The following is a 26,662-nucleotide window of genomic DNA, read 5'->3' as shown; positions in this document are numbered from 1 at the left end:
CGAGAGACGTGTATCGTTGGTGCTGACACCGAGTTTTGCGATCCCCATGGATGGGTTATCAGGCTGATCGTGCCATTTCCTCTGCTTCCTTGCAGGCGGAGAATTCCGCGCTGGCACTGGAGAATGAGAGCCAACGGGAGCAGTATGAGCGCTGCCTGGACAAGGTTCGTTTTTATTGCTCGAAACTACGCATCTTGGGGGTCAGGGGCAGAGGGATGATGACTTCGATTTCATTAGTTGGAGTTAAGGAGATGCTCCGGGCCGAGGCTTCTCTGCACAACCTTCCATTGGAGTTTTACTCGAATAATTAGTACATGATAGATACTGGAAGCAAAATTGTTCCACCCAGGCTGCCCTTCCTTAACCCTTGGATGCAGTGATTGGGCCTCGGAGGCCCACAATATTTTTTTTGTTGCAAATCTATGCTGTTCATTTTTTATTTTTTTTGGAAATGAGCCTCATTTTCACCGACTTTCATGTTGTTACACAGAATTCAGTGACATAAATAAATAAAAAATTCATTCAGGCTCTTGGGAAAATCTTCATTCTTCACTTATAACCCAAAAATCAAACACGAATGCAGGCCTGGGGCCTTCGAGGCCCCTCATAAATGTTGTTGTACTACTATGTTATATCATTATTTTCTTGATATGAGCCTCATTATATGCTCTTATAACTTGGTTACAAATAATTCAGTGAAAAAATATGAAAATTAAAAAACGTTACACGAATACATTCGTGGGGCCTCCGAGGCCCAATGGCTGCATAGGTGTATGATTTTTGACAGTTGTGGACATATACATCAATATAAATAAAACACAGTTTGTGTGTGTGTTACCTATAGACTCCTAAACAGAGAGGCTCGCGTACTTGATATTTGGCATAGACATGGCCATTAAGCCTGGGAAGGACATGGCCTACCTAAAAATATTTGACGAGATCCATATTTTTTATTCATATTTACCTCAGCGCATTTCAGCGAGGAACATTATACACTGAATCTCAGCATGTGCCAGAGCAGCTCGCTGATTCGCTCAGAGCGATCACGTGATGTTCCATCCTCGCCGCCAGACCATTGAACTGAAAATATATAGAACGAGCAGAAGTGTCCGGCATTGCCGGGCGGGGGAGGGGAACGGGGGGAGCGGGAAGGGGAGGGGAATGGTGGGGAGGGGGAAGGGAGGCGAGGGGGTTGGAAGGGGAGGGGAGGGGTGGAAGGGAAGGGGGAGGGGGAGGGGCGAGGTGGGATGGGGAGGGAGAGGAAGAGGAAGTGTCCTGCATCCACCTCCCCCTCCCCCTCTCCTCCCCTCCACTCCTCCTCGCCTCCCCTCCCCCTCCTCCTCTCCTCCCCTCCCCCCCGTTCCCCTCCCTTCCCCTTACCCCTCCCCCCCATTCCCCTCCCCTCCCCCGCCGGGAAATGCCGGGTACTTCTGCTATTCTAAATAAAAGGATTAGTGAATCATATTTTTTGAGCAAATACTCCTCCATGAGCCTCAACGTTTCAGAGAAAAAAAGAAGTTAAAAAACCAAGAACAAAAAAATGTTTTTGCAAAAAAAATAAAAAATGGTTCATTACTTGTATGGGATTCTTCCAACTAATAGGATCAATTATTCACATTTTCTGAGCAAATACACATCCATGAGCATTGACTTGGATTGAAAAAGGATATTAAAGAAAAAAATCGATAAAAAATTTAAAAAGAACATTACACAAATACATCCGTTGGGCCTCCGAGGCGCAATGGCTGCATTGGAGTATTGTTTTTTTTGGTTTTTGTTTTTTTATACAAGATCGAGCCTCGTGAAAGAGCTAACATTCATCACTCAAAAAGTCAAACCGACACATAAAACACAAAATAAGGGGAGTGGTAGACAAGATGGGGAGAGAGGGGGCAGGACACAAACACAACATTTGAGAGCAGGGACATGGAGAGGTCTTGGGGGGAGGTGGGAGAGGTATAAAACATATGGACACTGCAAGGACTTCCAGGAAAGAAGTTGGAATTTCAAAAAAGTGTATCTGGGGTGAATTAGCGGGGGTAGAAAAGATCAAGGTTTTGGATGGGGGAAGATAAGAGATGGTGGTGAACAGCTGTTTTAAAGACGTGGAGGGAGGAGTGGGATTGAAGGGAGTGGGGGAGTTTGTTCCAGAGGCGGGAGAAAAGGGGAATGAAAGAGTGAAGGTGAGCAAAGAGCCTAGATTTTGGCAGTTTAACCATAAGAGGGTTGCTGGCAGATCTTGTGCGACCTGCAGGAATATGTGGGGGACAGAGCACAGAGAGAGCTGGGGTGGCAAGGCCGGAGAGGAGTCGGTAGAAGACAGAAAGACCACCAACCTGCCTGCGGTGAGTGACTGAAAGGCCATCTTAGTTAGCTTAATCGCAGGAGATTCCAATGATTCTGAAAGCTTTGGTTTCAACAGCGTGAAGCCGAGCTATGTGTGAGGCAGGAGCAGTTTGCTCCGGTCTTTTCGGAGAGACATAGTAAGAGCGTGGGATTTGTCAGGGTTGAAAGACATGTTCCACTTGTTTGACCAGTCTGTGATTTTGTCCAGGTCTGCAGAGAGTGAGGAGGCTGCAGACTGCCGATCTGAGGGATGAGGAATGGAGCGGCAGAGAGTGGAGTCATCAGCAAAGAGATGGAGAGGATTTTCCAGGGAGTTGGAGAGATCATTGATGAAGACCCGAAATAGCACAGGGCCCCGAACACTACCTTGGGGAACTCCAGCCAGAACAGGAAGGGAGAGATGAGAGTAATGCATTCAGGGCCACACGTTGAGTACGACCAGAGAGATAGTCCGCAAGCCATGCGTGGAGATTTCCATGGATACCATCGGTGGAGAGTTTGGTGAGCAGAGCTGGATGCCAGTCCGTATCGAAGGCACGTGATATGTCAAGGGAGACGGCTCTGATTTCCTGTTTGGCATTGAGAACCTCCATCCATTGTTGAGACAGCAGAAGCAACACGTCCTGAGTAAAATGACCTGGTCTGAATCCAAATTGATGATCGGAGATCAAGCCATTGGAGAAAAGGAAGGATTTGATATCCGAAGCAATGATGGATTCAATGATGGAGATGGAATGATGGACTTTGCTGATAATTGGGAGCAGGCTGATTGGCCTGTAGTTGCAAGGATCTGTTTTTGCACCTTTTTGTGTAAGGCGGTAATGTTTGCTGATTTCCAAGATACTGGCAGATGAACTTGAGCAAAAGAGAAGGTGAAAAGAACAGACAGAGGGTGAGATAGAGCGGCAGAGCAGGATTTTAGGACCCGTGGGCAGATGCCGTCTGGTCCAGTTGCAGAATCAGAGTCGAGGTTTGACAAAAACTTCTCCACCTTGTCAGGAGAGAAGGACACAGAGTCCATGAGCTGTTGGGTTCGACTGGGTAAGGTGGGAACAGACAGAGATGGGTTTGGGACACAAGATTTTGAGGCAAACACAGAGTTGAGGCATTCGGTTTTGTCACGTGTGGTGTCAACTGTGTAGCCATTTGAGGTAAGGGAAGGGATGGAGGGGGAACAAACACGAGAAACGGATTTGACCAGACGCCACCAGGATTTGGAAGAAGGAGACAGGTTTGAGAGTTCATTCTTGAGTGTGGAGAGATCGTGCTTCTTGGCACTCCTGAGGGTAGACACACACTTGTTCCGAGCTTGGTGGAAGGAACTGAGATTGCCTTCAGTTGGATTTGCCTTCCAAGAGGCAAGGCAAGTTGTTTCAGGGCAACTGCCTCACCACAAGATTCAGTGTACCATGGACGGGAGAAAGGGTAAGACAACTGAAGACAAGATGGGGTAAATCTGTGCATGAGAGAGAGAGCAGTTTGCTTTGGAAGAATTCCCAGGAAGAATTTATGTCAGAGGCAGTAGAGATGGGAGACCAGTCCAGATGATTGATGGCTGCTTGCAGACCATGTCAATCAGCCTGAGTGAAATGCCAGACTCGTCGGTGCTGAGGAGGCTCTCTGAGAATGGCCAGATGTCCACTTTAACAAGCACATGATCAGAAGAACCGATTGGAGAAGAAGAAGAGCAGCAGACATTTGCAGGGAAGTTTGTCATAACCAAGTCGAGAAGAGAAGATACTCCATTGACTGAGATCCGTGTCGGGAAATTGACAGATTGTGTCAGTCCCAATGAGTCGCAGAAGTCCTTTGCTGAGGTGCCATGGCTGGTGAGAGAGGAACCGTCACCCAGCCAGCTGGCATAATGACAGTTGAAGTTGCCACATATGAGGGAGAGAGATTTTGGATGAGTTGATAGAAGTTGGTCCATGTTGTCAGACAGCGAAATGTAAAAGGAGTCATCACTGTTTGGAGAACGGTACAGAACACATATGAACAAAAGGTGTGAGCAGAGATTAAGCCGTAGCCAGAGGTACTCCTGGGCGTGGGGTGGAGAGAGGGCAGTGCAAGGAGAGTGAGGAAGAGAGTTTTTGATAAAGATAGCAACCCCACCACCAGGACGAGGCTCAGGTCTATCATACCGGAGGAGGGAGTAACCAGGAAGAGATATTAAGGAATCAGAGACATCTTGAAGGAGGAAAGTTTCTGTTGAGCAGATCAAGTCTGGATTGTCAGAAGCAACCTGAATGGAGAGATCAATCAGGTTTGAGCGAAGGCCTCGGATGTTTGAGGTCCATACCGTTAATGAGGAGAGAGGGGAGCATCGGGTGCAGGACAGGGGAGGGGAGGGGTAGGGTCAGATTAAGGATGAGAGGGGGGAGGTAGGGAGAGCAGTTGATCGTGTGTCAGAGATTACAGAAGAGTTACAAGAAAGGGAAGGATGAGGAAGACGAAAGGTTTGATGGTGATGGGATGAGGCACAGTGAGGGGTTGTTTGAGGGGGGGCAGAGGAAAGTAGAAGGTTGGGGGAGGTGGAGGTATGAGATAGAAGGGAGACAAGGTGGGGAGGAGGAAGCTTTGAGGAGGAGGGAGGAGGGGTGGAGAATTGGAGAGGGATGGTAGGGGGGGGGAGATTTGAAGGGGAGGGGTTGGGGGGGAGTTTTGAAGGGGAGGGGCAAGGGGGGAGTTTAGGAGGGGAGGGGCAAGCGGAGAGATTTTGGAGGGGAGGGGCAAGGGGGGAGTTTAGAAAGTGGATGATTAATGAAAGACGAACATTTCTAACAAATTGGGTTTATTGTGATTTTCAAGTTAGCGATCAGTTTAAGAATGATGGAGGAGGGGTGGAATGAATGTGATTTTAGAGCATGTAGTGAGGAAGAATTATAAGAGATAAAAAATTTTTTTGAAGTGAAATGAGTTGAAGAGGAAATTGAAAAGAGCCTTTTAAATAGGAAGAAAAACAGCGTGTTGCAATATACCACTGAATAAAACTGCAGGGGAAAGTTTAAACATATTTAAACAGAACCGTGAAGAACAATCATATATTCACAAAAAATACCAACGGGGAGAGGGCCTAGAGGGACACCCACGAGTCACGTCAACAGGGCAAAATGTGGAAGGCAAGGAGATAATGGGGGCGGGGCGACAAAGCGCACGTGGACAGAAGCACACGATGAGACAACAGCACACGTGGAGAAAGGGAAATAAATGTTTGTTTGTTTTTGTTGTTGTTGTTGTTTTTGTTTTTGGGGGTGGGGGTTAAAACGTTAGACAAAGAGTAGATGTTCAGGGAAGTTCGGGGGAGAAGGGAAAAATCTAAGAACCAAGCAAAAACAGCGAAGGAAGGAACTTAGGTGAACAAACTTCGACAGGGGAAGCCTCAGGCTACAAGGCCTCACACGCGGGGCAAACAAACGATTAATTTACGAAAGATTAACACCGAGAATCTTCCTAGGGACACACTATAGGTACACACACCGAAGGATAAATACAGTTTCGACAAAATACAATTGTGAACAATTACTTGACTTCGAAAACGTGGAGAACGTGTCCAGCTTCGAAAAACCGTGCCATCGCCGGCAAGATCTCGCGAGATCTCCGTGAGATTTTTGACAGTTGCGGACATATACATTCTAAATAAAAGGATTAGTGAATCATATTTTTTGAGCAAAATTTGCTCCTCCTCCTCCTCCAAAAAATACTCCTCCATGAGCCTCAACTTTTTACAGAAAAATAGTTGAAAAACTAAGAGCAAAAATTTTTTTATGCAAAAAAGAAAAGAAAAAAGGATTCATTACTTGTATGGGATTCTTCCAACTAATAGGATAAATGATTCACATTTTCTGAGCAAATACACATCCATGAGCATCGACTTGGATTGAAAAAGGATATTAAAGAAAAAAAATCTTTAAAAAATAAAAAATAAAAAACCATTACACAAATACATCCGTTGGGCCTCCGCAGCCTGTAAAAAATGTAGGATTTTTGACGCATGCATCTAAGGGTTAATAGTGCATACTTGACATCGCATGTTAAATATTACTGCCATCTCAACTTCCTAATGCAGTTGCTTTCAGTGATTGTTATTAAGAATTATTGATACCCCAAACTGATAAACATGGTAATGTAGAGTCATCCCAAGAACTTGATGCTCCTGTTGGCATTTATTCAGCCAATACTGGCTTATCCTTCATCTCATAGACCCATCGAGAACTATATAGATATTTGGGCTTTTGAGGCCTTCTGACATTGCCTACAGAGTAACCGCTTGCAATCCAATCAAAGGAAACACAAGTAGATGGGATGGTGCTTTACAGATGGCTTTTGTGGACCCCTGGACTCCCTTAACTCTGAAACCCCATCCGTAAGGAAATGAGGGTGGTGTGATAGGAGATAATGGATACCGTCTGTGACGTACAATTAAATGAGCAGTAAATCCTGTAGAAATAATGGATGTTGGGCTGTGCTGATTAATAGCTCTTACAGGACCTCCGCTTGGCCCTGTCCATAATGCGCAGACGGCCACGTGCGGTGGAAGAGCAAACCTCGGAAACTGCATGGATTTTTGCACCCTTTTCCGCAAATGCTTCTTATTACAACAATGGAAGATTCTAGAACAAAGTAAAATAATTCCGTCTTTTATTTATTTATTATTTATTTATTTATTTATTTATTTATTTATTTATTTATAAAAAATCCTTTTATTCAGAGCGCAAAGTGCTCATCTTAAGATGCTTAAGATGCATTTGCATTATCAGCTTTCTGTTGCCTGTTCCCAATCATACATGTAAATAATAATTCTTATTGGCCAATCAATGGCAATGCCTAGTTTCATGTTAAACGTAGATTTCAAAAGTTGTGATTATCTTGACAGAAGTCATTTAGAGTGCAGAATACTTCTGTTTCGCAGGTGTTTGCAAATTATACAAACTTAGATGGGGTTTCTTCAAAAACCAGAGTTTTGTCATGATCCTTAATACAACTGGAAAGCATTTCAAATTGCTAAGCCCATCTGCATCCGATTTGTACTCAAACAGAGACTATCCCTCACTATGATGACAAGTCTAGTCTCATACTAGACTTGTCATCATAGTGACAATGATGTTAAGCATGACTTTGGTTGAAAGTTTATTGGTGATACGACTTTTATTTTCTTTACATGATCTAAGGCTCAAAGTGAAGCTCTCTCTCTCTCTCTCTCTCTCTCTCTCTCACACACACACACACACACACACACACACACACACACACACACACACACACACACACACACACACACACACACACACACACACACACACACACACACACACCACGCATGGACATACAGACGAACATGTGTGACACAACACAAGACTGTTAAATGAGATAAATGGGAATTGCCTTCTCTTCCCGGGGTACTCTGAGTGCCAGTGACGTCACAACAATGGCGCCGCTTTCCCCATCACATTCATCGCATTTCATGAGAAGGAATTCCTCCTCCACATGGATACGAAGCCATGGATACCAAACCTTAATCAATGAAGCGGTACATACGATTTTTAAAGTCTTTGGTATGACTCGGCCTGGGTTTGAACCGCCGAATTCCCAGATACGGAGCGGATGTGGAATTCTGCATTTGCACAAATTGGCAAAATGACATTGGCACTTGTTGGGAATGAGGTCCAAATTACAGAAAAGATTCATCAAAACTCCTGAAGTCTTTAACTGCTTTTTGATAACGAAGTCGAATTTGGAAAGGAAGCTGGAAAGATGGCAGCTCTCCCCCTGTATCGATGCCCTCAATGCACTGGCCACCTTTGGCAACCAATTATCTGGATTTCACTGCAACATATCATCCCAAGTCGTGTACCTGGTCTCTGATGACCCCAGAAAGGCTGCTGACACACAGTGGCTGACTCTTGCAAAACACACAGATGGATCTTTAATGTCCATCGATGAATTCTAGGATACCTATATCTAATGGCAACCAGCTTAACACCTCGTCCGATTAATTTTGTACTCATTGATTCAAACCACCTGGGAGACAATTTGTAGTTGGTCCAGGAATTGAACCCATAGATACTGAGCTCAAAGATGAGTATTGCTACCTGTGAGCTCTCCTACCACACTTACAAAGTCACGTTTAACGTATTTGTAAGTTAAATGATGGATTTGATAAACTGTTTATGCATTTCTCTCTGTAATCCATGGAATCACCACTTTTGAGACCGATTGCCGATTATAATGAAAAGCAAAGTTAGAGATGAACACTTACTTGCATGGATATGTCTGATTTTGCCAGGTAATCGCTGTGTCTTCCGTGTATCGTTGTTGTGAAACAAAGGGAAAACAATTCACCATTCCCTTCAGCTCATTTTTGACATTTTAAAAATCTATCAGCATTTGAAATCATAAACTAGAAATTAAATACGAAGTATAATTGAGAAAGAGGGTTGGCAGGATGGCCTGGGGATCGAATCCCCCAGCCCAACTATAAACTGTCATCCTGGTGATTCATCAATGTGGGTGCCATCCTTCAGATGGACGTTTAAACTGGGCGTCCCATTTGCTGGCATTAGATGGTGGGCGTCAAAGATCCCATTGTGTCCTTTCCAAAGAGCTGGTGAGCTTTCGCCAGCACCATGAACAAATGACAAATTCCTGCCCTAAACTACAGGGGGCACTGCATCAGTGGCACAGCTGCATCCTCAGCCAACGATGCGACCCCACAGCCTCGTGGTGCACACGGAAGAAATAGAAAATTAAGAAATAAAGACACTGTAAACATTGAAAAGACATTTTCAAAACACTGTAAAACACTGTAAAATAACACTGTAAAATGTAAACTGTAAAACTGTAAAACTGTAAACTGTAAAACTGTAAACTGTAAACTAAGTGTTAAACACTGTAAAATAAAGATATTGAATACCTGGTTATGTCGGTTTTGGAAACAATAAGGTTTTTGGCATTTGTTTTAGGTTTTCTTTGTTTGTTTTTGGACAGTTTGGCTTCGGACAATGCCACAACTGTAATAATTTCCTCCATGGATGTTTGATTTTTTTAAGACTAGTGGGCCCATTGCATGGTCCGTTGCACCACATTTTCATTGGTCTTCACCGACTTGTAGCATGCCTGCCCACCATACTTGAGGGTCTTTTTGTTCCTCGGGGTTTTTTGGGTCCTCAGGGACTTTTAGGTATTTTGGGTCCTCGGGGTCTTTTTGGTATTTTGTGTCTTTTGGGTCATCGGAGACTTTTTGGTCTTCCGGGTCTTTTGGGTCTTCTGGGTCGTTTGGGTCCTCAGGGACTTTTGGGTCTTCTGGGTCTTTTGAGTCCTTGGGGTATTTTGGATCCTCATGGTATTTTAGGTCCTCTTGGTCTTTTGGGTCATCTGGATATTTTGGGTCATCTGGGTATGTTGGTTCATGATGTTAAGTTATTTTGCGTTCTTGGGAACTTTTGGATTCTCTGGGTCTTTTGCGTCTTTCGAGTCCTTGGGGTATTTTGGATCCTTGGGGTAATTTACGTCCTCTGGGTCTTTTGGGCATCTGTGTATTTTGGGTCATCTGGGTATTTTGGTTCATGATGTTGTTATTTTGCGTTCTCGGGGACTTTTGGGTCCTCTGGGTCTTTCGGGTGTTAATGATGTTAGGGGTCTTAAAGGATCTTCAAAGGTCAAAGGAGTGTCAGCAGTCTAAAGAGTTAAAAGCTACATTCCAATAGTATTCAATACGTAATTAATTAATAGACGTACGTAGTGAATCGACGCAAAAAGTATGACACACACACACACACACACACACACACACACACACACACACACACACACACACACACACACACACACACACACACACACACACACTTCATCCATTTATAGGAGAATGAAGTTGTGAAGGTGGAAGGGAGTGCTAATTCGTCAAAATCAAAAGGTTGATCTTTCTTTTTAGGGCTTAACGGTTCCATAATTCTATAGGCCATCTTTTGGTCCAAAGTCAGTATACAACTACACAACTTCACGCAGGATAGCCATAGATTTAATGCCTCCATTAGCTCTTCAGAGAGATGGCTCAATAATGCTTGCACAAGGTTCAGGTGCGACAATTTTTTTGGATACTGAATCGAGGCTCGTGAAAGAGCTAACATTTACTTCACAAACAAATCAACCAGACAAACAAAATATATAAAAAGAGGGAGTGGAAAACAAGATGGGGAGAGAAGGGGAAGCACACAAACACAACATTTGAGAGCAGGGAGATGTGTGGAAGGGAGAGGGCTTGGGGGGCGGAGGCGTGGGAAGGGGGGGGGGGGGGAGGGAGAAGTATAAAACACAAGGACACCAAGGACTTCCCGGACAGAAGTTAGTATTTCAAAAAAGTGGAATTGGGGTGAAATTAGCGGGGGTAGAAAAGATCAAGGTTTTGGATGGGGGAAGATAAGAGATGGTGGTGAACAGCTGTTTTAAAGACCTGGAGGGTGGAGTGGGATTGAAGAGAGTGAGGGAGTTTGTTCCAGAGGTGGGAGAAAAGAGGAATGAAGGAGTGAAGGTGAGCAGAGAGTCTTGATTTTGGCAGTTTGACCATAAGAGGGTTGCAGGCAGATCTTGTGCGACCTGTAGGAATATTTGCGGGACAGAGCCCAGCTGAATTTCAAGCTGAATCACTTCCATTCGACAATCAAACCGAAAATCACATTTTCATTCGACATTTGAATGTCGAGCAAGATGTGAGCTTTTCATTGGCCAATTTATTTGGAGTTTCCCAAGGTGTCGGTAATGGCAGCGATCATTTGACGTGTTTAACCTGAGCTTGTTCTAGCAAGGTGGAGTTGGTTTTAGGTGGAATAATAAGGCATTCTGTTAAGTGTACACTAATTGGGAGTAGAGGTGAGGTAGGTGCAGGTCCAATTTCGAGACAGTAAAATTGGAAACTTTTGCCTGAAAATGTTGAGTTGGTGGAGATTTTAATTGATTACCTTTCATAGACATCTACAGAGGAAAAGAGCACATATATATATATAAAACCACCTTTAGAGGCCATTTTTCCCCGCAAAGCGGGGGATGGCCTTTTTCGGGAACCGTGGTTGTTGTTGTTGTTTGTCGGTCCCCTTTTTGAAGCAATGTTTTACGGCCGGATGCCCTTCCTGATGCCAACCCTTTTTGCCGCCTTTAACGACAAACAGGGAATTACCAGTGAACTGGTACTCAATTAGCCGACCTCGGAAGGATGACAGGCTGAGTCAACCCCCCTGGCATTAATTCAGCGATCGACCGGGATTCGAACCCAGGATCCTGGGATCCCAAGCTGGCACCCTAGCCGCTAGCCCAACACCAGGGCTTATATATAAAAAGAGCACATATATAAAAACGATAAATATATAATTAATGTCAGAAATTACATCATGGTTTGTGCAGAGAGGAAAAATGAGGAGACGGTAAATGTGGAGCTAGATTAAAAAACAAATCTGGGAACATACAGCCTGCATCCAAAGATAACAAAGGAAGTAAAGACAGGACGAGGCAGCAGAGTGTAAATCAGATCTATTTAATAGCTCAATAAAAACAGGAGAAGCACCAGCACATCGTATGATAGCAAGTGTGGCATCAGTCGTTAAGAAAAAGTTTACTGGGAAATTACAGGCCTATCAACTCGATTTCGACAGCAGGAAATTATTTAAACCATAACAAGCATGTTGGGCATCGTTAACTGATACTTAGTGGAAGAAGAAGAAGTCTACTCTTCTCTTACTTCTTTAGATACATGGGGCCGCCGAGGCAGTTTCTGGGCTATTGGGCCCAATTCCGTGTGGGTCACGACTCCGACGCAGGATATTGGAATTGACACATTTGAGCAGGAATTTGGACCTTGGCCAGTGTGCCGGAGATAACTTGCTGACTCGTTGTCGAAAGACACCGTTTGATCTTTCACGTCCGCCAGCCATTGCTAATAGATATAGGATGCCAACTTGAAACAGCACACGGACTGATGCAATATCCGACGTGCAAAGTACCCGTTTGATGGTTTAGAGTTTGTTTAAGAATCAAAGTCGTTAATTCACCCCAAATCCACTGTTTTTTTTTTAAATACCGTAAAATGGGGGTGAATAGGGACACAAACTGAAAAAAAGTTCGGAAACTTTTTTCGCTGAAAATTGATAACCATACTGATTTGTTGATATTTGGGTTGAAAGTGTTCTGTTGTTTTTTTAAAAAAGCAACTTATAGTCCCTATTAACCCCATATATGGGTTAAATAGGAATAAATAGGATTTTTATGACTGTCCCTATTCACCCCATTTTACGGGTGAATAGGGACAGTCACTAATACAAAAAAATAATAATCAGGAAATAGGGACAGTTTGGAGAAACTTTTTATCCCATATTTTTTTTCATTGGCACCGTGGTTTATATTATGGGTGCATATTATGCGCATCCATCTGAGCTATCAATTTAGCAATAAGTTGGAAACTCAGGATTGTTTCTTGATTATTATTTTTTTGTATTAGTGACTGTCCCTATTCACCCGTAAAACGGGGTGAATAGGGACAGCCATAAAAATCCTATTTATTCCTATTTAACCCATATATGGGGTTAATAGGGACTATAAGTTGCTTTTTTAAAAAACAAGAGAACACTTTCAACCCAAATATCAACAAATCAGTATGCTTATCAATTTTCAGCGAAAAAAGTTTCCGAACTTTCTTTCAGTTTGTGTCCCTATTCACCCCATTTTACGGTACACAGTTTTTTTTTCCTGGAAGTTCCAGCAGTGTCCATGTGTTTTTATACTTTCCCAATCCCACCCCCCCCCCCCCCCCCCCGCCTTCCCATGCCTTCTCTCCCCAAGCCCTCTCCCTCCCACAGATCTCCCGATGTCCCTGTTCTCTGCTGTTGTACTTGTGTGCTGCCCTCTCTCTCCCCATCTTGTCTCCCACTCCCTTTATCATATGTTTTGTGTGTCCGTTTGTTGTTGTTTTTTGTGATTGATGTTAGCTCTTACACGAGCCTCGATCTTGTATCCCAAAAAATAATAATAATAACAATAAAATAAAAAAGAATAATAATAAAAAGTCTAGAGAGGCAAGTGTGCTACCTGAGAGATTTCCCACCAGGTAGGGACTTAGTGAGGCAGCATGTAGAGAGATTTGCACTATTATTAGGTATCATTAGCATCGATCACATTTAATGCACTTCCTGGAGTGGTGCTACAGTAAACTTGATAAACATAGATTGTTCAGAAAGTTTTTGACATACAAGTAGATGTGTTTTGTTCATTCGAAGGTAGATGATAAAACTAGAGGACACATATCCTTATTTCAAAGAAAAAGAGATTTGAGACGTGAATTGTTTGGGGGTAGTCAGTATGTGGATCATTTTCCGGGGTGGCTAATGGATGCACGGACAGATGGCCAGAAAAAAATCTAATTGGACGAATACTTCGGGGTTTCAAAAGTGATGATAGACAGGTAGGATACAGGTTGATTTTTCCACGTGCTACTTGAATCTGCAGCTGCCACATCCACCTCATTAAAGCTAAGTTTTCCAACCGGATTTGTCGGGTTTTTTTCTGTTATATCTTCGGTCTTGTGTTGCTGTTTGTGTTATCATCCAATTTTCCATATTAAGTCGTACCTTATTGTGCTGTATTTGTTGAATTTGTTTTTGTGTTGTTCAAGGACGACTTTAGCTCTCCTCGAATAGCCACTGTGAAAATTGTGTCCCTTTTGTCTCCATATTCTTCGTTTTGCTTTTCTTCCCAAATATTTTACTTTCTACGACCTCACCCTTACCCAAATTCCCCTTCTCGCTTCAATAAAAACAAACAAAACAAAAAAAATGCTTTTTTTTTCACTCCTCAACAATCACATTCTACTGGAATTTCAATCTGCCCGTTACTTCTTGTACTCCATTATTCCCCATTTTCTCAATATCTCCGAGCTGAATCTTCATTGAATATAAACGCTTCTTCCTTCTTCCTTTAAAAGCATTTAAAGACGTTTTAAAATGCTTTACCTTCGTTACTTCTCAATCAGGAGTACCCCGTGTGTATTTCTTTTTCACCAAGATCTATCCTCTTGTTCTTCACCAAGATTATTTTCCAAAACTGTCTGTCAGCTAGTTTCTTTGTCCACCAACCCCCCTTCCACACCTACAGCACCACCTTTCTCCATGCCTTCAACAAATATTCTTACCTCCCATCCCATGACCGTTATCACCATTTGTCCAATTTTGGAATTTTAAATCAGCATCCCTCCACTTCATGTCCCCTTTTCCCGCTAACCCCCTCACTCCAACCTCTCAAAACTTCATATCCCCTCTTTCTGCATCACTTCTCAGTCCTTAGCCCACCCTCTCAATACCTCCCAAAATGCTTCCCCCTCACCCCACCCACTGAAACCTTTCCACGCACCCGACCCCCTCAGAGCCCCCACCCCTTGTCCAGCAGCCTCCCAACGCCTCCTCCCCTGTCCCAAACTGTGTGGACCTCAAACATCCGAGGTCTCCGATCCAACCTGACAGATCTCTCAATCCAGGCCACTGTTGATAAAGCAGACATCATCTGTTTAACAGAATCCTTCCACCCACAGGACATCCATGATTCCTTAGTGTGTCTCCCCAGCTATTGTCTTCTCTGATCCAATAGGCCTGGACCCCGCCCGAGTGGCGGAGTTGCACTTTACATCAATAACTCAATTTCTCACTGCCCTTGTGCTAATCGTACACCTCCCAACCCTCAGGAGTACCTTTGTGACCTCCCCCCTGCTCCCACCTCTTGTTTGTCTGTGTGTACCAATGTACCATCCTCCAAACAGTGTTGACTCTATGTCTACATCTCTCTCTTTCTCTCTCAGACAACATGCACTAGCTTTTAACCACTCATAACATCTCTCTCCTTTGGTGATTTCCATTGTCACCATGCACATTAGCTGGGTGTTGGCATCTCTCTCACCAGCCAAGGAATTTCAGCAAAGGTTTTCTGTGACTCTGTGGTACTGACTCAATCTGTGAACTTTCCGACCTGGATTTCTGCCAATGGCAAATCCTTCCTTCTAGACTTGGTGATGACAAACTTCCCTGCAAACGTCTCCTTCTCTTCCTTTGCTCCAATTGGTTCATCTGATCATATGCCTGTGAGAGTCAACCCTGGCAGTTCTCTGATAGCTGCCTCAGCGCTGGTGAGTCTGGTATTTCCCTCAAGCAGATTGGCAGGGATTGGCAAGCAGCCATCTCAATTCAGGACTGGTCTCCCATATCTACTGCCCCTGATTTTAACTCAGCCTGGGAATTCTTCCACAGAAACCTGCTCTCCCTTATGTACAGATCCATCCCATCTCGTCTTCAGTTTTCCTACCATTCTTCCCGCCAATGATACATTGAATCCTGTGGTGAGGCAGTTGCTCTGAAACAAGTGGCTCTATCTTCCTGGAAAGCAAAGGCAGCCGGCCAAAGGCAATCTCAGGTCATTCCACAAAACCCACAACAAGTGCGCGGACACTCTCAGGAGAGCCAGAAAACAGCATCTGTCCAAACTCAAAATTGAACTTTCAAATTTGTCTCCTTCCTCTAAATCATTGTGGTACCTTGTTGCATCTGTCTTTGGTGTACGCTTCCCTTCCATACCTTCCCTCACTTCAAATGACACCACAGCCGACTGCACTTGTGAGAAGGCCGAATGCCTCAATTCTATGTTTACTTCCAAGTATTGTGTCCCCAGCCCTTTACTCTCTATAATCCCCCCCTCCCTTTCCCAGTCGCACCCAACTGTTCCTGGACTCTGTGGATTTTGCACTTGAGAATATGGAGCAGTTTCTGGCAACCATTGACTCAACTTATATTTAGACCAAGTCACTCCACCTTTGATATGCTGCTCCGACTCTCCCAAAAAATGGATGGAGGCCCTCAATATCAGACATTAGATTGGGGCCATCTCCCTTGACACATCTCAAACTTTCAATATAGTCTGGTATCCCACCTTGCTCTACAAACTCCCTGCCTATGGCATCAAAGGACAACTCCACTCTGAGGTGACTGACTTCCTCTGCTCTCATAGACAAACATGTGTCTCTCAATGGAATCCTTTCATCTCCTCTCCCTATTAAGGCTAGGATCCCCCAAGGCAATGTCCTGACCCCATTCCTATTCCTGATCTTCTTCATGGCCTCTCTGACTCTCTAGAGTCGAGAAAATCCCCTTTATCTATTTTCTGATGACTCTACCCTCTGTAATGACATTCCTCATCCCTCAGATAGGCAGGCAGCAGCCTCTTCCCTCTCTTCAGACCTTGACAAAATCCTTCTGGTGAAACTCACAAAATCCTGACTCACTGCTTAACTCCATTCATTTGTTCCTCTTTTTTCCCCACCAATGGGACCAACTTCCACATTCTCTTAAAACTCATTCTTCCTTCCAAATCTTCAAGACAGATATCTGTTCACCATCATTTCAGATCATCCCCCATCCAAAACCATGATCTTTTCTATCCCCATTAAACCTTACACCCCCCCCCTCCCCCCTACCTCTTCCACTCCAAGGCCCGCCTCTTTCCAAATTTTCAATTTTTCCTTCCTGGGAGTTTGCTTGCGCTGTTGCATCCTGATCCATTTAGTGTTATATCTCTTCCACGAGCCTTGAATCTGTATTCAAAAAAGAAAATAAAGAAATTGTGCGTGCGAGTGCAGCGATTGAGGCTGAGTGTAATTGTGCAGGGCCCAGTAGATTGGCTCTAACTCGTGACCTTGTATTCCAAATTGGGTTGCATAAGATATATCTTACATTGTATCATTTCCATAATTAAAAAAGTGAAGTACAAGTCAGGAGACGACGATGGTTCACGAGCGAGCGGTATTCAATGACAAAGGACGGACTACAACCGAAACAGGCCCGGACAGGCCAGGCCCGGAAATGTCAAAACGAAGGATAATGACCTTGAAATGAGAGAGAAAATAATGTATAATCAGTTATGAGGTTAGTTAGCTACACGATACCGAAAATTCAGTGAAAAATGAAAAAAAAAAAAAAAAAAAAAAAATGAATTTTTTTTTTTTAGAAATCGAGCTCCGTGGGGCTAGACACATGACATTCGCCTAACCAAATATCGAAACCCCTGTCAGATTCCACCAAACCCCTCGGAGAAGATGTAGCTTGAACTCGATTACCCCCTAGAAATACATCTTTTTCAGGCGTGGCTCCGCCCACAATGGGCGCAAAACGCCCACTCTAGGCAGGACACACCTAGATCATGATATCAACCTCCCACCCAAGTTTCATCAAGATCGGATGATATCATCAGGTAGTTATGCTGCGGACAGACAGACACACACACAGACACACACACAGACAGACGCACACACATGACGAATATAGTGGTCACGTGATAACTCGTGAACGAATTGATGGAGCCAGATGGCACTGGTTAAATTATCAAAATTACCAGGTTATTATTTTTCAATCTTTTTATAAAAAGCTGGAATGTATAGCAGTGGTCCCAAACTCTCGGCACGCAGGATACCATCCGACATCGCCCATGGTGACAACAAATTAAAAAAGTTTAAACTTAGGCTGTCACCACTATGGTCCAGATTGCTAATAATACCACACTTACTTCATGCTTTTTATGAATTTTTTTCGAGTGGCTCAGGAGACACAAGTTACAACAGTTTCCATGCTTTATGGATTCGCCATATTGACAACTGACCTTCACGGCTTGTGTAGCTCTCCATAACTCGCCACTACTCTCCATAACTACATCTTGTCTGTTGTATGTGGTGATTTTCAGGTTTGGGGGGACAGTGACATCTTATGGTGTCAATAAGGAACTACGAAATGTCTTTGCCTTGTTTGGCAATGTCAGAAGGTTGTCCATCTTTGGATGTTCTGGTCCAGATTACCATTAGTCTCATATTCTGATATAACCTATGAGGACCTCATAGGGGGCGGACACCATTGCCATGTAAGCTAAGTATTAATGACCGGACTGTATGAAAAAAGATCCATCAATAATGCATAGAACGTAGTTATTAATATTTGTGCATCATAGTTTTCCCCCAAAAGGACAAAATTGTTTGGTTTGCCATCACTTCTTCCCAGTCAACACACTGAGAACAGAATGTGAATAGTCTTTGCCTCCAGCTATGACATTGTTATTATTAAAAATTTAATCATTTCATCATTATTTTGGTTCATTATCATTTTTTACACACAATGTGCAATTTATAATTGAATTGTTTTTTGTTTAATTGCGCTGGCAAGAATGGCCTACAGGTCCACACACTCACCTCTAAGTGTTTGAATCTAGGCCTAGCTATAAACTGGTGTTTCACAAGCAAGGTGGTTCATCAATGTGCGTGACGTCCCTCTGATGGACGTCAACATGGGTGTGTGTCCCTTCTGCTGGCATTAGTTGGTGGACGTTAAAGATCCCACGGTGTCCTTCGCCAAGAATAGGCGAGCTATCGTCGACACTACGGCCAAGTTCTAAATTCTTGTCCGAACCTTAGTCGAGCGTCAGGCCTGGCCAGCAGACTCGTTAAAGACTTGGACCAAGCTTCCCCCGGCCACCTCCATAAGAATGTGGGAGTAATTTTGGGCAATAAAGAAGAAGACGAATTGTGTTTTGTTCAATTGCTCCGGGTTTAGTGCAACACCCTCGCATGAGTTCCACGACATCGGAGGATGCAAATAACCCTGGGAGTGTAAAATAAGTTTTGCTTAACAATTCACCTGAAATAGTCAATAATTTATGCTTACGTATTTAAAGCAAAGTGGGAAAAGAAGGTTTTCTTCCAAAACTAGATTGACAAGTATTTGTGTTTAAGTTGTCATGGAAGTCTCAGGGTGGCCAAAAGGTGCAAGGGTGGCCAAGAGGTGCAAAGGGTAGCCTAGAGGAGAAAAGGGTGGCCAAGAGGTGCAAAGGGTGGCCAAGAGGCATAAGGGGTGGCCAAGAGGTGCAAAGGGTGGCCAAGAGGTGCAAATGGTGGCCAATAGGTGCAAAGGGTGGCCAAGAGGTGCAAAGCATAGCCAAGTGGTGCAAGGAGTGGCCAAGAGGTGCAAAGGGTGGCCAAGAGGTGCAAAGGGTGGCCAAGAGGTGCAAAGGGTGGCCAAGAGGTGCAAAGGGTGGCCAAGAGGTGCAAAGGGTGGCCAATAGGTGCAAAGGGTAGCCAAGAGATGCAAGCGGTGGCGAGGAGACGCAAAGGGTGGCCAAAAGGCACAAATGATGGACAAGAGGCGAAAAAGGTGGCCAAGAGGTGAAAAGGGTGACCAAGAGGTGCAAAGGGTGACCAAGAGGTGCAACGTGGAGTTATTTTCTTTTATCACACTTCACAAAATGTATGGACATTTGAGTAGTCTCCAAATAATAACTTGAAGAAAGCCAAAGTGAAGGGTTTGAAGGCAGCTCTGACCTCTCAACAATCCCTTTTAGAAGACCTCCTCATCAGTCAAAAACAGCCACGATTGCATCATTCAAAATCTCAGACACGCCAAGAACAAATAAACCATGTGAGGATGGTGAGATCATGAAGGATCGGTCATTCTCACGACTGCTGTAACATTGTTCCAAAGACTTCAACACAAATCTTAAATAACTTCCCTTGCCTTTAAATATGCGCAACTCTCTGGAAACACAGTAACATCGAGAATCGATGTAACACCAAAAGATGTCACCTGCATGCTAGACGCCATTTGGAGATTATGAAGTTTTCGGCCTTCAAGGTGATGAATCAACGGATGTATGTGACCTGGCTGAGTTGTTCATTGTCGCCATGATGGCTTTTGCCAATCACATTGGGAAAGAAGACATGTTGGCAGTTGTACGATTAACTGGCAAAACCAGCGTTGAAGGTATTTATCATTCTTCTAAAGACTGCTCATGAGAGATTGGTGTCTCTCTTCGAATACACCTATCAATAACAGTGGACGGCACACCTGCACTACTGGTATAGTAGAATGGCTTTATTGCCACGTGTAACAACGACTGATTTACCAAGATTTCTGACGGCAGCGCTTGTGTCCAAAGGTGTTCCGTTTTCATTCCATCGTGAATGTGGCTTTGAAGATTGTTGGCACAATCCAAGCCTGCAACACAGGCAATATTTTGAAGACCCTCTACCCCACCCCTCCTCCCAGACCCTAGAGACAATCTCCCCACCCGATACCTCCCAGACCCTAGAGACCCTCTCCCCACCCCATACCTCCCAGACCCCAGAGACCCTCTCCCCACTCTGGAGACCCTGTCAACACAGACAGAAATATTTGAATTTGATGCGTATTAAGGTGACCTCTTCTTGCGTTAATCCAGAAGTTCAGAGGCTGTAATTCCTCCCAGAGTATGTGTAAAGAGTTGGAGTGTTTCCAGTCATTCCTCTCAGAAATATCACCGTTCGTGATGAAATAAATCAATATTATCAGCAATAATTCGACAACTTGGTGTTCGTCACTGATTTGACCTCTAAATTGGACAATTTAGATGTCAAATTCCTCTCTTGGCCTGGAAATTGTCTTGAGAGCAAGAGTCTTGCGCAGCTCATTGAATCAGCAAATACATTTTGTGCTAAGTTGAGACGAAATAATGTTCAAATCAAAAAGGTAGAGTTCACTCCCTTTCCAGACCGAGAGAAGTAGCAGGAAGAAAATGTGTCCTTCAACAATGTGCTGAACACATCCAAAGATTTCACATTTTGAAATGAGGATATGATGACTTCTTACTCATGGAGGCTGTCGTTGGTTTCCTTCAAAATCCTCTATCCTGGACGCCGATGGCACTGAAGCGGCAGTCACGACAGCAAATGTGGTGAAACATGACGCTGCTGCCCTAGAGATGGAAACAATCACTCTCGGAAGCGATTTGGAATAGAAGGCCTGATCATCTGACAAGGGGTTTTGGATGCTTGCCAAGAAACCAATACACGCTTTTGAAAGAAGTTTATCTTCGCATGAATGCTTCTTTAGGATTGACTTGCGCTGCCAAGACTGCATGGTTTTCTGTCATGAGAATTGTTAAGTCAAAGTATAGGTCTTGCTTGACCGATTCTCATCTGAAGGAGCTGTGCGAAGCTGGCCCATAATGCAGTACATCCCAAACTTTGAGAATCTCGAGGAGGCTCTGCACTTCCAGACATTGCATTGGAGGCCAGAACGCAATGCTTAATATTCAGTATTGGAAATGGTTATGAAAACGGAGGAAAAACTGAGTATAAAATGTAAAATGTAAATAACGTGAAACTCAGTAGAACCCCATCTCATGTGTAAGACTAAAAGTGCTCCATATTAATCACGTGTTGATATAGTACATCCTGATTGATTGTCCTGCAAGCAATCGGAAAGCATCACACCTGCAGAACGCTGGCTTTGCCTCTCCTCAGCAAAGTTTTTCAGGCACGTAAACATCCATTGGGGCTACTTTTCACCAATTTGTAACTTACTGCTCTTGATGAAATATAAACACCCGTACTTTCTTTAAGGTTATTCGCATAGTTGCCAACATTGAGAAAAGGAAAAGTGGAAAGATGGAAAAGATTTGTGGTGCGATTGAGCGAAGCGACCGAGGGAGGGGGTGGGAAAAGGGTCTGGGAGGTATGGGGAGGGGTAAGAGTCTGTAGGGTCTGAGAGGGTCTGGGAGGGGGGTGGGGAAAGGGTCTCTAGGGTCTGGGAGGAGAGGTGGGGAGAAGGTTTCTAGGGTCTGAGAAAGTCTGGGAGGGGGGGGGGGGTGGGGAGAGGGTCTCTTGGGTCTGGGTGGAGGAGTGGGGGAGACGGTCTCTCGGATCTGGGAGGAGGGATGGGGAGAAGGTCTCTAGGTTCTGAGGGGGTCTGGGAGGGGGGGTGGGGAGAGGGTCTCTCGGGTCTGGGTGGAGGAGTGGGGGAGACGGTCTCTCTGGTCTGGGAGGAGGGGTGGGGAGAAGGTCTCTAGGTTCTGAGAGGGTGTGGGAGGGGGTGGGGAGAGGGTCTCTAGGATCTGGGAGGAGGGGTGGGGGAGACGGTCTCCAGGGTCTGGGAGGAGGGGTGGGGATATGGTCTCTAGGGTCTGAGAGGGTCTGCGAGGACGAGTGGGGAGAGGGTCTCTGGGGTCTGGGAGGTATGGGGTGGGGAGAGGGTCTCTAGTGTCTGGGAGGTATAGGGTGGGGGAGATTGTCTCTAGGGTCTGGGAGGAGGGGTGGGGTAGAGGGTCTCTATGGTCTGGAATGGTGTGTTGGGACAGGGGGTGGGGCGAAGGATTGGAATGGGAGGTTGGAGAGGGGTGGGAGGAGCCTGGGGTTTGGAAAGGTTGGTGGAAGATCTGTGAGGTGGTTTTGCCTCCCATCCACGAGGGGGGGGGGGTTCCATAAAAAACAAAGGAACAAATTTCCTTTTTCCACAGGGTTATTTTTATTCCTTTATACGTAAATGAAAGGCACACAATTTTTTTTTCACAAAAAATAATATTTATGGGTCACCCCATGTTGCACTCATAAATCAGAAGTCCCACGTAGTATAAAACACTAATTCGCCTGATAAACTATGACAGAGCTGACTTTGATGGAGTGGGGAGCTTTTTCTGTTATTTGCCACCAGTCAAAGAAGACAGTGGACTGACGATACTTTTTTCAACGAACTTCGGGATCGGTCCTCTTGGATGACAGTAGTAAACAACACTACGGACGGAACGGGGCATCAACCTGATCCAAAAATACAATGATACACTGACGAAAGACGAAGAACAGAAACAGTTCCTTCTTGTGGAAAAAGGAAATTTGTTCCTTTGTTTTTTATTTGACCCCTACCTCTTTTGACCCCTTCTGACCCCCCGATTTCCCATGTTAGGGAAATCATGTATTTTTAATCTAAAATGTGTACTTTCTAAGACACGTTTATGCAAAATTTAAGCGGAATAACCATGTTTTCCTACTGAATTTAAGTTGTCACAATATGAAAATCTATCAAAAACTTCGATGAGACATTATTTTGTGAAAGCGGTATTTTTGGCAATTATGGGGCAATAAAATCTATAGCCTGTTCAAGTATAGAAAAAGCGGTAAGATTCCCGACAAAAGCAGATAACATATCCTGAAACACGTAACTTCATGAGTTTTGGAGAATTTGGGCTTTCTTCCTTGACCGTGTCCATTGGCTCACGTATTCCCAGTTTCACATATGCTCATCAGTCGTGCATACCGCTCCTGAGACGTGAAGTGGGGCTGCAATCTGTCCACTGGGGTATTCTTCATGAGCTAAGACTTTGATTTATAATTGCTTTTCATATGATATTTCCTTCCATAGTATTCGCCACGTATTCGCCACACTACAATTATATCACTGCTTGTTCTTCAGTGGTTGTATGGTGTGGCACTTTCTGATTTCTTGCATAACAACCAACCGCAGTGTATTTTATCAACACGTGACTATACTATGGAGCATTTCATTTTTTACACACTAATGGGATTCTATCATGTGTTATTACCCCCGTCCCCTGCACAGCAGCAGACGGGCTTGTGTAATCACGTTTGTGTGTGTGCATGGGTGTTTGTGTGGGTGTGGGTGTCTGCCCGGGCCGGAACATTTTTTTTTACCATTTCAGCTATCGTCATAAAATGTTCGCCAATGCTTTTTTATGTTAATACGTAGAAGGCAAATTCATAATTTTGTCCAAAGGTCAAATGTCAGCGGCACATAAAATCATCAATTTCCATCCAATTGACCTGAAATTTCAATTTACCATTTCAGTTTTGTCATCATATTTTCAACAATGCTTTATTATGATAATATTGGGAAGACAAATTAATGATTTGGTCAAAAGGATAAAGGTCAGCGTCACATAAAATCGTTATCGAGGTCATAAGGTCAAAAATATACAATCATAAAACTGAGGTTAGGTGTGTGACAAGGATGAAATGATTCTATTTTTGCGAACATCCAGATCCAGATTTGGATCTGAGAATTTGTAAAGTGATTCTTCACCATTGAGAGAAAGGGCCAAAACCAATATATAGTACAATATCTCAAAAAGTTATGGACAGATCTGGACGAAATTTGGTGGATGAGTTGGGTAAGTGACAAGAACAAGCCAATTCGATTTTGGTTCAGGTCCGAATCCAGATCTGACCTATCAGTGGGACACAAAACGTAAACTGTTCAGCCTGGCGGAGGATTCCGCTCCACTGAGTGCTGTTCTAGTTACTCCCGCCAGGGAGTAATGCATTCGATCGTGTCCGTGTGTGTGTGTGTGTGTGTGTGTGTGTGTGCGTGCGCATATGTTCGTATGTTCGTGTGTTTGTGAACAAGATATCTGGAAAAGTTCTGAACGGATTTGGATGAAAGTTGGTGGGATGATTGCCCTTGTGATAAGGAAGAATTGACTAGTTTTTGGTGAAGCTCAGGATATTATTCCGGATCCAGGAACTTTTTGGGAATTCTTACCATTGGAAGATAGGGCTCAGCAGCGGCCACCCGCGGCGGGAGTATGCGCTCTACTGAGTGGCGTTCTAGTTTTCTTCTGTTTCCATAACTATTTCCAATGATGTATATTTTACGTTCTGAAACCGACATAGGTAGGTCTGATGTTTTGCTTTCCACAGAAAATATGATGTTGCCCGCAGCATTCACTTTCTCGATGTTGATTCTCATGGGCCAATTAAGTTTTGGGACCACTGATGAAAGGTGAATTATTATTATCAATGGCAGATGGACACAAATGCCTTTCACACTGAGACTGGCAACTCGTTATGCCTTTAATTCCACAAAGGTACACTCTAAGAGTGCCTTTTTGCTTCATTGACCACACGTGTTTACTCCATTCTCTTTCCGATTACAGGATAGCTTAGTGGTAGCATCCTTCACTCTGATAGCTTTTATGTGTTGTACCAAGCTGAGGCAGATCCACGCTTTGCATCACTCTTATCAATTGAACGGCTCTGCATATGTTTTCTTGTAATTAACAGATGGATTGCAGCCATATCCATCTGGTTCATCCATTGTGTCCTCGCCTTGCTCTCATTTTTTTTGTCAAAGATCGAGGCTCGTGTAAGAGTTAACATTAATCACATAAAAACAAACTGACAAATTAAACATAAGATAAAGGGAGCGGGAGACAAGATGTGGAGAGAGAGGGAAGCACACAAGTACAACAGCAGATAACAAGGACATCGGGAGATCTGTGTGAGGGAGAGGGCTTGGGGGGAGGTGACATGGGAAGGGGGGGGGGGGGGTGGGAGAGGTAGAAAACACATGGACACTGCTAGGACTTCCAGGAAAGAAGTCGGTATTTCAAAAAAGTGGATCTGGGGTGAATTAGCGGGGCTAGAAAAGATCAAGGTTTTGGATGGGGGAAGACAAGAGATTGTGTTGAACAGCTGTTTGAAAGACCTGGAGGGAAGAGTGGGATTGAAGAGAGTGTGGGAGTTTGTTCCAGAGGCGGGAGAAAAGAAGAATGAAAGAGTGAAGGTGAGCAGAGAGTCTTGATTTTTTCAGTTTAACCATAAGAGGGTTGCTCGCAGATCTTGTGCGACCGGTAGGAATAGTTGGAGGACACAGCACAGACAGACTTGGGGGAGCAAGGCCGGAGAGGAGTCGGTACAAGACAGAAAGACCACCAACCTGCCTGCGGTGAGTGAGTGAAAGGCCCTCGGAGTTATCTTCATCGCGAGAGATTCCAATGAATCTGAAAGCTTTGATTTCAACAGCGTAAAGCCAAGCTAGGTGTGAGGCAGGAGCACCAGCCCAGAGGGGGAGAACAGTGTTCCATTGAGCTGTGGGTGAAAGCCTTGTATGTGGTGAGGAGCTCAGGTGTGCCAAGGAAGGACTTCGCACGACGGAGGATGCCCAGTCGGCGACTGGCTTTGGAGGCCAGCTTGGAAATGTGGTTTTCCCAGGAAAGATCATGGCAGATAGTGAGACCCAAAAGCTTGAGTGACAGAACTTTTTGGAGACGATTGTTCAGATAGTAGATAGGAGGGTTGTCCAGTCGGTCTTTTCAGAGAGACATAGTGAGAGTGTGAGATTTGTCAGGATTGAAAGACATGTTCCATTTGTTTGACCAGTTTGTGATTTTGTCCAGGTCTGCAGAGAGTGAGGAGGCTGCAGACTGCCGATCTGAGGGATGAGGTATGGAGCGGCAGAGAGTGGAGTCATCAGCAAAGAGATAGAGAGGATTTTCCAGAGAGTCGGACAGATCATTGATGAAGACCAGAAAAACCACAAAGCCCAGAACACTGCCTTGGGGAACTCCAGCCTGAACAGGAAGTGGAGATGAAAGAAACCCATTCAGGGCCACACGTTGACTATGACCAGAGAGGAAGTCCACAAGCCATGCGTGGAGATTTCCATGGATACAATAGGAGGAGTGTTTGGTGAGCAGAGTGGGGTGCCAGACC

At 44.3% G+C, this 26,662-nt stretch overlaps 1 protein-coding gene across 4 annotated transcripts in view; it reads left to right on the top strand.

Annotated features, from left to right (window-relative positions):
• Window positions 1-26,662, top strand: part of LOC137431166 (uncharacterized) — an 808,282-nt gene that overhangs the window by 557,610 nt on the left and 224,010 nt on the right. For all 4 annotated transcript variants that reach the window (XM_078781584.1, XM_078781583.1, XM_078781585.1 and 1 more), the window contains one exon: window positions 96-164. In XM_078781584.1, the coding sequence (XP_078637710.1) occupies window positions 96-164 (69 nt within the window). The remainder of the gene's footprint in view (window positions 1-95; window positions 165-26,662) is intronic.

The sequence above is a fragment of the Myxine glutinosa genome, chromosome 7 (assembly GCF_964187855.1).
Source record: "Myxine glutinosa chromosome 7, kmMyxGlut1.1, whole genome shotgun sequence".
Lineage (NCBI taxonomy): Eukaryota > Metazoa > Chordata > Myxini > Myxiniformes > Myxinidae > Myxine > Myxine glutinosa.
This window is presented reverse-complemented; position numbering and strand designations above follow the sequence as displayed.